Source organism: Eulemur rufifrons, chromosome 18 (genome assembly GCF_041146395.1).
Source record: "Eulemur rufifrons isolate Redbay chromosome 18, OSU_ERuf_1, whole genome shotgun sequence".
Lineage (NCBI taxonomy): Eukaryota > Metazoa > Chordata > Mammalia > Primates > Lemuridae > Eulemur > Eulemur rufifrons.
This window is the reverse complement of record NC_091000.1, coordinates 55,292,340-55,303,805: the sequence shown is the minus strand read 5'-3', so window position 1 is coordinate 55,303,805 and position 11,466 is coordinate 55,292,340. Positions and strand designations below refer to the sequence as shown.

The following is an 11,466-nucleotide window of genomic DNA, read 5'->3' as shown; positions in this document are numbered from 1 at the left end:
TCTTTTCCTTTCTGTTACGCAAGGCCCGGGGCATAGCCCAGGGCTTTAGAGTACTCATGATTCCCTTGTTCCTCTGAATTATATACAGCGCCTCACATATTTATATTTTAATATACTTTCCTATATCCTTAAGTTGAGTATAAGCCTCTCGGTGGTAGCAATGTTAATATATGTCCCAGTTTAGCCTGACTTTTAATTTCTTATCTTCTAAGGGGACAGATGCGTCCTGTATCGCCTTCTCAAGTACAGACGGTTAACTGGAGTGAGTGCAGGCAGACACAGCAACAAGCCCTGCACCTGGAGACCACAACCAAGGGCGGTTCCGCAGTGGAAAAGGCTGCGCTGACCCTGGGACCTCTCGGAAATCCTGCCCATCCGCAGTTTCTCCCCGACAACCTGGCTGCAACCCCAAGGGACATCTACAGAGGCCTTGGACGTTAGACCTCATTAAAACCGTACAGGGAAGGACAGACACTCTGAGCCCCACAAGCGGCAAGCCAATGGCCCTCTGGGACCTGACCGGACCGACCGGACCGGAGCCCGAAGCCCCACCGCGCGGCCCGCCCTGCCCGGCTCTCCCTCCCCGGCTCCGCCCGGCGGCCGGCGTCGCTCCTGGGGCGGGGTTTCCGCTTCCGGTGGTGGATTGTTGACGCCTGCGGCTGCTGCGGTGGCGACGGGGCTGTTGGGGAGGAGCCATAGGGGGAGGGAGACGGTGCAGTGACAGGTACCGCGGAGGGTGCTGCTGAGGCGACATGTCAGAGGGGCCCGAGGAAGCCCGAGGCCGCCCTCCCGGGCAGGACGACGGCGGAGGGGACCACGAGCCCGTCCCTTCCCTGAGAAGCCCTCCCGCCGCCGCCGCCCCGTGGCCCCGGGCTGGGCCCCAGGTTGAACCCCAGTCCCCGGGTCGGCCCCCAGCCTCTGGCCTCGCGACCGCCGCCGAGGAGTCGGAGCCGGCGCGCGAGCTCAGGAAGCGCGGGGAGGCGGCCTCCGGCTCTGGTGCGGAGCTGCAGGAGCCGGCGGGCTGCGAGGCGCCCGAGGCCGCGGCACCGCGGGAGAGGCCGGCGCGGCTGAGCGCTCGCGAGTACTCCCGGCAGGTGCACGAGTGGCTGTGGCAGTCCTACTGCGGCTACCTCACCTGGCACAGCGGCCTAGCCACCTTCCCCGCCTACTGCAGCCCCCATCCGCCCCCACCGACCTACCCCTCGGGCGGCGCTGCGGTTCCCCAAGCTGCGGCGCCCCCGCCCCCCCAGCTGGGCTATTACAACCCCTTCTACTTCCTGAGCGCCGGGGCCGCGGGGCCTGGCCCCGCGGCGGCCACAGGCATCACCACTCCTGCTCCAGTCGCTGGCCTGGGACCCCGGGCCCCTCACATACAAGGATCAGTCCGCGCCACTCCAGTGACGAGGGTGGGATCCGCGGCCCCTTCGCGAACTCCGAGCGAGACCGGGCGGCAGGCAGGTGAGAAGCGCGAGGTAGAGGTTGGGCGGAGCATAAGGGTCTCCAGTGAACTGCCTGGGGGGTAGAGTGGTCACGCTTTTGAAATCTGTAATTGTCACTCTGATTAGTGATTCTCCGCGTGCATCAGCTATCGTTTGTCCAGGCCTTAAATTCCTAAAATGTACGGGACAATACAGTTTCTTCTTCCTTTAGAACTTGGCACTCCGAATTGATTCCCTTACTCATGGGACTAGTTATTTCCACATGTAAAGAAATGTTTGCTCTTCAAGCCATCCTCTTACCTTGATCTTGATCTCCACGCTCTGGAGAGAAAGATCCAAAGCTAAACTCCCAGATGGCAAATCCACTTTTGGAGGGGTTTGACTGGTAGTCTGGAAATAATCCAGACATTGGCTGCTTAGGGACAGTGGGACTGAAGGAATATAAAAGATTTACATTGACTACAAATGGAGTCAGGAAGCTTTAATTGGGCCATGACTTACAGATCTTGTATATTATCTAGTTGTTTACTTCTGTATGGAAACCAAAATATTTTATTTAGTTACATCCTTTGGTTTACTGACTTTTTATTAGTTAAACTTTTTGTTTAATTTATTCAGCCACGGATATATGGGACGAAAACTAGCTGATGCCTGAATATAATCCCAGTCAGAATTGATAATTAGTTTATTTTATAGAAAGCAAAGCAAACTAAAAGAATAGGGGAGAAATACAGGGGTTTACTTTATAATAATTGTGTACTTAACCTTGATTTTTACTAAAACATTTAATTTTATGTCACCTAGATGTGATCACCTGGATTCTCCTCATTAGAGTTTCTAGTGACATGTATTGGGTACCCTAATCAAATTTATCTGTGAAATCAATTTTAAGCATTAAAGTAATGAAAGCAAGCTTTAAGCAGTTCAGTAAATAGTGGAGTAGTGTTGCTGTGTTTAATAACATGTACTCTTGGTAGAATCAATATCAATGATTGCTGTAAGATTATAAATTATTTACTATCGAGTTGTACCTTGATTTTCCCCATTCATTACGTGGCCTGTATTGTAAGGTCTATGTGAAATGATTAGTTTTCCTAACCCCCTTTTCTTTTTTAACAGGCAGAGAGTATGTTATTCCATCGTTGGCCCACAGATTTATGGCAGAGATGGTGGATTTCTTTATTCTCTTCTTTATAAAAGCAACCATTGTCTTAAGTATTATGCACCTCAGTGGAATAAAGTAAGTTAAGGACATTTACAGCAAGGTTTTAATTCTACTGCTTAGAGATCTTGTTTTGTTAAATTCTGATCATGGCTGCAAATGATTGTATGTATAATCAGTGTGCCACTGTCACGCTTTCTTTGTAAGAGCTTTGTCAGATTTATTGTTGTGTTGGTTTCAAGAAATAACTACAAAGGAGAAAAAGACTCTTAATAAATTATATAAGATGTGTGCTAATCTCACCTATCAAAAGCAGAGCCTCCAAATCTGGTTTGATTTTATTCAACTATTCTCTAGACCAGGAACTAATTTTCCTTTTACTATCTTGTAGAGTCCTTAAACACAAAGGCATAAAGAGCTTTTGATAGGTGAGTCATTAATAATCAACTAGATGGCATTTCCAAATGGGATTGCTTATACTATCAAGCAAGTCTCAAGTGAACTGCAAAGTGAGACATTGATTTGAATAATCCTCCTTTCAGATTAATGATAATCCTAATAGCAGTCAGTTATCACTTCCTAAGCACTTTCTATATGCTAGGCATTGCGCTTACCTCTTTATATGGATTCTTATTTAATTCTTAATAACACTATGAGGTAGAGGTTAATACTTCCATTTTATAGGATTTGAAATTTGGGTTTATGGGAAGTTAAGCCCAGAACTTAAAAAGTTACAAAGATAGTAAGTGACAGAGTCAAGATACAAACCCATGTGGTCAAATTTCAGGGCTCTTGCCAGGAACCTGAGTGTTGCTGTGATTCCTCCCTGCTCCTCTCACCCACTCTCTCTCTCACCACTGCTTCTCCCTAGTCCAGCTACTGTCATCTTTTGCTTGGATTATAGCAAAAGTCTTCTGCGTGGTAACTCAAGTCTCCTTTCTCTTGTTTTATCTCAATCAAGTCTCTGATATAAAGCCAAAGTAATCCATAAATTCTGATTCTGTCCCTCCCCTGCCTTAAAACCCTTCAATCGTTTCTCATCGCCAACAGGATAAAGTCTGAATTTCATCATGTGGTTTAACAGATGCCCTTATTTCTTAATTACTGTAACTTCTCACACTTAATATTTGAGCCATACCAAACTGCTTTCAGCTTCCATTACTTACTCTCTTGCTTTAAGGCTTTCTCTCCTGCTGTTCGCTTTCTCTGGAGCTTTCTTCCCCTTCTTAGTGTGGCTAACTTTTCTTCATCTTCAGATCCTAGTTTAAATGTCATTTCTGGGAAGCTTTTATCTGGTACATGTTTCTGTAGTATCCTGTGGTTTCCTATCACAGTTCTCATCCTACTTTATTATTGCTGCTTATTTATTGTTCTGCTTTCTTGCTAGGTTAGAATCTCCAGGAAAGCAGAAACCATGTTGAATTCATTCACCATTATGTCCCCAGGGCTAGTACAATGCCTGCTTATGATAATGCTGCTTATTTGTTGAAGATGCTAATGAATGTTTTGTGAAACTAGATGGTTAGGAACCTAAAGATTAGTTTAGAATTTCAGTTATATTTTATGACTTACACTAATGAAAAAAAAAACAGTGCAACTGTTCTGATAACTAATTCTTTATAACCACAAACTATTATTTTGTGTAGGGATATATCTAAGTTTGCTATGCATTATATAATAGAAGAAATAGATGAAGACACATCAATGGAAGACTTGCAGAAAATGATGGTTGTGGCTCTTATATACAGATTATTAGTTTGTTTCTATGAGGTAAGCTACTGACTTCAGCAAATATTAATTATTTAACAATTTAATTTCAGATTATCAGCCCAAGACCAAAAAGTAGTGGAAATTTATAATTATTCATGCATTTTTTAAATATCTCTTTCTACTTTGCTATTTTTTACAAATTTTCTTTAATAACATATTAACTAAAAAAACAACTTTTGAAAGTGAGACATTTTATAATTTCTTTGTAATATTTTTCAGTCTTAGGAATTCAAATACAATTCCACTCATAAACAGATTGTGGCCCAAAAATATACTTGTAAGTTGGTTGAGGAACTTGAAATATATTTTTCCATAGAAACAACTTGCTGAAAAGTATAATAGGTCATAGAGAAATATTACAGTTGATGTCTGTGATATTGAACATGTTAAAGACCTATAGAAACACATTAAATGGTTAATATTTGCATATTCTGTGCAATTCTTTCAACTTAAAATTTTAAAACATGAAATAATATGGTGGGACAACTTATCTTTAAAATTAATGTAGTTGAACTAGTAAATTGTTTTAAATTATCCTTCTTTCCTTAGATAATTTGCATCTGGGGAGCAGGTGGAGCTACCCCAGGGAAGTTCCTGCTAGGGCTTCGAGTTGTGACATGCGATACATCAGTACTTATTGCACCGAGTCGGGTTTTAGTGATTCCTTCCTCAAATGTTAGCATTACAACGTAAGTCCTTTTCTTAGCTTTATCTACTATATACTTAATGAAAATAATATATTTTATGTATAGTAGTCACTGTAATTCATAAGTTATAGCATTTGATATAGTGTTTTAGAACATTGGTATGTTTTTTTCTTCTTAATGGTATGTTATTAGACAGGCTTTCATTTATTAAGTTTACGATGGAAAGTCTGAGTATTTATTTCAGTTGTGTTATATGATTGTAGACCCCTGTTCAGTATACATTTTCAAGATGTTCATTTTATGAAATATAAGTCATAATAATGAGAGGATGATTTGGGTATTAATGCTGTGTCGGTGTTCCATGCCCAGCTTTCTTATCCTCTAGATCTGTGGACATTGGTCAGTTATTAACCTGACTTGAGCCTCCATTTGGTAATAATACCTGTCATAATTCCATCTTGAACAGGTGGTAAGAGTTTTGACAGCTATGCATTCATGCATCCTGCTCTTGCTCTTGAGCAATAGAGCTTCTATTACTTCCAGTGCTCACGGCTAGCTGTTGGCTGGCGAAAGTCCAACTGGTGATAATGGAAGTTGTGGAGGTTGAATGGGTGGTAATCAGTTGAGCTAAACAAGATATTGGCTGGAATTGTTGCCAGAGCTAGATTGTTACATCAAGAAATGTGAACAAGTGACTCTAGAAGAAGCCTCGATTTTGCTGTGAATTTTGTGGTTATAATCCTAGCTACTTCTTTTAATAAAAGAGTGGCTAATGTTTATTGGCCTTTTCTCATGTACCATCACTGTTAATAACACTGCATATCTATTAACTAATTTAATCCTAACAACCTTATAAGATAGATACTGTTTATCCACTTTGTGGACATATGGAACACAACTAGTAATTAGAAGATGGATTGGAATTCAGCTGGTCTGGATTCTTAGCCCATACTCTCAGCCACTGTACTTTTCTGTGGCCTTTCAATGCACTAAAAGGCAGAAATCTAACATAAGATAATTTTCCATTCTGAGCAACTGTTGAAAGCTTTTTAAAGCTTTCCTTAATCCCTGGATCCCACAAAGGAGAGAGCTGATAAAAGAACACACAGCAATTTAAAATGTTATTGCTTCATATAAGGTAGAAAATGGGACAATAGAAGGCATACTTAGCTTAGAAGATACTAGAAATTCACAGAAATAATAAGTGACTATAGAAAAGTTAAGCAAGGGGAACAGTTTTTCCATTCTTCTGGCAAAATAACTAGAAAATACTGTAAACTCTTAGTTCATATTCTAAGACATGTTTATTACTGCTTTTCATGTTTAAGTTCTAAGGTCTTTATTGTTGATGAAATCTTTAGAAATAGTCCAGGTGATTTGATCATGGTACAGTGCTACTTGAAAATAACTCAAATATCAGAGGCAAAAATTCTCTCAACTACACTTTGAATATGTGTTTTAAATACATATTTGGAACTTGATGGGATACCATTAATCTATATGTGGTTGATGTACAACTTACTTGATATTTTTGCTTTAATTTTTTAGGTCCACTATACGAGCTTTGATCAAGAATTTTTCTATTGCTTCTTTTTTCCCTGCTTTCATCACACTGCTGTTTTTTCAGCATAATCGAACAGCCTATGACATTGTAGCAGGAACCATTGTGGTAAAAAGAAATGGGGTCAGATGATGCTCAAAAAAACCCTGAATTCCACATTTTATGGAATAATGACAAGACTAAATTATGTATCAAGGCCATCAGTATCCCTGGGTTACATTAATTGATGATTTAGAAATTAAAGCAGTCACTGTAGTGTGATGCAGCTGACTATTCTGAAAGTATTAATTTTACTTGAATGCCAAAGAACTTTTGCAGAAGAAAAACCTGTTAAATTCAAGTGTTAAAATTTTTAGATCAAAAAGAAGGCAAGTGGTTTTATAATCGACAACGGACAATATATACTTTCTTAAGATCTAAGGCATTAGAATTTGTTGAAAGCATTTTCAGCTTTGAAATCTCCAAATGAAACTTTAAAAATTTACTTTGGTTTATCCCAAAAGGATGGAAAAATGTCCAGTTGTGTTTTGTAAACACCTACATAATTCATCTTTTAGTTTACACTTCCTGGGGAAATTGTCTTTGTTTTTGGAGGGGAGGGATTGAGGACACAAATTGGATAACTGATTTATCTCCCATCCCAGGAGGTTGTGAGTTAGCTGCAAGAGAAAGGGACAAGTGAGACAGGCCTAGCAGTTCCCTTACCTGAAGTTTTCCAATCTGTACTGCAGCCCACTGCAGTAATGATGTAACTTTACAACTGTTCTTAATGCTTAAACATGTATTTGGGGGCAGGTTTTTAATGATGAAAAAGTTTTAAGTCATACTGCTATAGTATCATTGACTCTTTTAAAGAAAAGGTAAGTTAGTGATTGCTTTTAATGGGGGGGGGGAGTAAATTTTCACTGTAAATTTAAGTTATAATTCATGTGCAAGTGTTTTCAGCACCCTAAATCAAACTACAAATAATGTGGCGAAAAATTACTTCCATCACATTGTTGCATATTTACTGTAAAACAATATTCCCAGTATGTGTGCAGCATGAAGAAAGTATTAGTGCTTTTCAGTGTTCTGAATATAACTTCTATTTATATACAGCATATTCACATACTACTTTTTTATATACTTCCATAACTGTTGAAACATCAAGGAGTTAAATAAGAAAATCTTAATATCTCATGATTAACTCTAAATACTAGTAGCTTGTGAAATATTAGCAAGTTTCCCAGTATGGACTGTTCTCTCTAAAGAAGGGACAGTATCGTTTCCAGATATTATTCTAGGTTCTTTAAGCTCATTCTGGGCCTATTAGGGATGAAGTTTTGGGGGAAATGTTAAGCAAAGTAATACTTTGTGTATTACCTCCTTTATTCTTCTGTTGAAACAAAATATTCTTGTGTTGAACATTCTGGGTTTTATATGTTTGTGTGTTTTTGTTAGATGTCCCAGTTACATGTGTTGAGATATACCTGCACTATTTATAGTTTAAGTTTTATTGGGTTCTAGGTATTTTCTCCATCTCTGATAGTATTTTCAGAACAAACACTAAACTCTATTGCAGTTCAAAATTAGATTGCTTAAGGGATCAATCTAGGCATTGTTCTTGATCTTAAATTTAATAGGAAACGCAAGACATCTATTATCACTGTATCAATTTTTAAAGTGGGTTTTTCTTTGACATTTAAAACTGTGAAAATAATCACATTTAATGTTTACAGAAACTTTAACAATGTTCTTATTAATACTTTTTGGAATTATAAAATTTCATAAACCATGTTTTTCAAAATAATTTTATATTAAATCCAACTTCACAGAAACCCCATTAGTTAAGTATGTCAGTGTGCTAAGCAGATCATTCACTTGTTCGTGCTGGGAAGATTTAGTGTTATGGTCCCTTACGGTTTTTAAGAAAAAAGGAAAGAAAAATCTTTCATTTTTTAAATTAGACTAGAAATTAGAAGTGTTACATAAAGTTAGCACTTTAGTAGTATATGGACACTAACACTGGTGTACACTATTGCCACTGGTTGGGGATTTCAAGTTGAAATGTCCTTCAGTCATGTAGATGTATTCCAGAATACATCTTTGGTTTATAATTTCTGGTCAGATAATTGAATGGTTTGCCATCTAAGCTATATTCATGTATATAGTAAAACAAAAGCAAACAAGTGGTCCAGTTTAGTTTGTTATACTTAAAATATTACACATTTGCTATACATGAATCATTCAGATTAGTATCTATGTAGGTTCACTCAGATCCAACCATGGACTCAAGTTACATAGTCCTAATAAGATACATAGAAGTATTACTTTGTCTTTACAGCAAAACCCAAGTGTTTCTATTTATGAATTCAGTTTGGAAAAGAGATTTTGATTCCCAGAGTTGAAAAAAAAAAAAAAAAAAAATGACAGAACAATGGGGGAAGAGGGAACCAGGCCTTAGTACCACATATTTTTCTCTTGGGGTTGTTGGGTGGAGTCTCCTTTTCAGAACTTTTTTCTATTTAACACATTTCACTTATACTGATTTTCTATGTCTTAAGTATAATTTTCATGCTGAAGCTCTAGCCTGAAAAGGCAAAAGAAAGTTGTCTTTAGTGCAAACATTATTCATCACTTTTAACAAGATAATAAGGGAACAAAAATTAGGATTGAAGGGGAGTAAGAATACTATTTCAGTGAGCATGCCCTAAGTTAAACTACAGCACTGGCAGTTAATTTAGGCATCCAGAAAAATCTCAGTACCCATCACCTACAAGTGTCCAGAATGGCTAGTGCACCTTGAGGAAAGTCTGGCATACTAATGTTCAGGTTGCAGGCAGAAGCTAGGCCCTAGGTAGGTGTGAGTGATAGCAAACCCTGCTTTTAAACTACTTTTTGATTATAGAAATAAAACCAACACTTTTGGATACTAAACCTTCACTTGTCAGTATCATAAAAAGTACTGCCCAACTGATACTTCTCTACTACTGGTTCAGTAGTTACTTGTTTCTATCTAAACATTTACCTCCTGATTTCACGCAAGTATTTAGGATTGAAAAAAAAATGCATTATAGTTGAGGGCTACTTTTTCCAAATTACCAAATGAGTTAGTGTTTTTTATTGTTTCAAGTGATAGTAAAAAGAAAGGATTTGTTCCCTTCGATGACGTGTTTATAAATATTTCCAGCAAAGGGAAGATAGAAAGGTGAAAATTATACTATTTGTGAATAAAGGGTTTTTTGAGGTGGATAACGGTATTAATGTTTTCATTCTACACTTGGCCCTATTTAAACAGGCTGTTTCTTTGAAGAATATGCTTTCATAACAATATTTCTAAAGATCCGTAATGACTACCATTTCAATTACTTGCCATTCTCCCCACCCCCAATACCAAAGGCCAAAGTATTTATAACATGTGCTCGCCTGGGTAAAGTTCATTTCAAACTATGTGTGTATATATTTCCTTGTGGTTCATTACAGTAGGGTTTGACCTGCAAACAGTATCTGATGGCCCATGCATAAATAAAATTCAGCATTCTATTTTTAATAATTTGTATGCCACCGATTTGTATTCTTTGTCTCAATAAATACTTAGTCACCTATGCATCTGTGTTTTTATCTATTTCTTTAAGAAGGTGTATTCTGGAATCTGCTCAGACCTTGGTTCCAAATACAGCTTTTCCAGTGGCTATAGCAGTAAACAAGAATACTTTCAGAAAGAGGTCTATGACAATTATCATCCACTTTTAGGGATATGTTTATTTTATATTTATATTCATTTATTAAGTACACTCAAAAATTACCTGTGCATGAACTAAGCTTCATTGTAAACTAAGCCAGTCCTTTAAGAATTATTAAGCATCACAACCACCACGCAAGATGGTAAGTCTCAGCTAGTAAATGACTGAACTGGGCAATTTAAACTCAGTTCTACCTTTAAAAGGCTTTCCTATTCTAACCTTTATGAACAGGTCCAGAGGGGAAGGGCAGGACACAAAACAACAGGTTCTGTAAGAAGAGCAAAGATAAAGGATAAACTTGAGTGTAGCTAAAATACAGCCCTGTGGACAATGTGCTATTAATGAGCCTAGTCACAAATTACACATTTTGGAACTGAAGTGGACTTTTTCAGGAAGTTTATGAAAATTGCCACATTACAGGGAAATGACAGTTCTGATTGACATGGTCATACAGCTGGTGTGTACTGTAGCTAGACCCAGTACCCCTATTTTCTCAATTTTACTGTATCAAATTCACCAGTTTCCATTAAACACACAGACTAACCTTTATAAAATTTCCATTGAATTTCAAATAAACAGGCCCAGAAAACGACATGCTAATAAAATTAAAGCAAACACAAGTTCTTCCCTGGTTAAATAAGGAAGTCTATGGCCTGGTTACAAATTGTTAAAATTAATTCAACAATTTCAAGTAATAAAATGCTAATTACATGAATAAGCAATTTAGGATTCCCAACATAGTAATAAGCAGCTTACAGACATTTTTCAACTGATTGTACTTTGTCTTAATGCCTGGAACTGTAGTTACTCAAAACCAACTAGCACTTTGCTTAAAAGTGATATCCCTGGACCTCAATGCATCAGAAATCTAGGTGATTATTTAATGGCACAGATTTGTGGACCCTATCCAGACCCAGTGTGTGAATCTCTATCAGTGGTGTCCTGGACCACATGTTTGACACATCTCATAAGTAATGCTGACAATACATTCAGTAAGGACCACTGATCTGCTGGTCAATCAAACAAATTATGAAAACATGCCTGATTATTCAATTAAACTTTCTACACGCTTTTCCTTCCTTCAAAGAGTCTTTTCCATTAAAAACAATTCCTTACTGGCCCACCATGAGAAGTGGACTTTTATTATTTGCTTTCCAACATCTGT

The 11,466-nt window shown here is 38.3% G+C and overlaps 1 protein-coding gene across 1 annotated transcript; it reads left to right on the top strand.

Moving 5' to 3' along the window:
• Window positions 1–670: 670 nt before the first annotated feature.
• FAM8A1 (family with sequence similarity 8 member A1) lies at window positions 671–10,128 on the top strand. The gene is made up of 5 exons (XM_069493708.1): window positions 671–1,458; window positions 2,559–2,679; window positions 4,248–4,371; window positions 4,921–5,060; window positions 6,567–10,128. Exons 1-5 carry the CDS (start codon window positions 753–755, stop codon window positions 6,709–6,711), a joined length of 1,236 nt encoding a protein of 411 aa, XP_069349809.1. The 5' UTR covers window positions 671–752; the 3' UTR covers window positions 6,712–10,128.
• Window positions 10,129–11,466: the final 1,338 nt, after the last annotated feature.

Bases quoted from the DNA above. Each gene is read 5' to 3' on its own strand.
- FAM8A1 (XM_069493708.1), top strand. From the start codon at position 753: ATGTCAGAGGGGCCCGAGGAAGCCCGAGGCCGCCCTCCCGGGCAGGAC. The intron at 4,372-4,920 runs GTAAGCTACTGA...TTCTTTCCTTAG, and splicing joins TATTAGTTTGTTTCTATGAG to ATAATTTGCATCTGGGGAGC. The intron at 5,061-6,566 runs GTAAGTCCTTTT...TTAATTTTTTAG, and splicing joins TCAAATGTTAGCATTACAAC to GTCCACTATACGAGCTTTGA.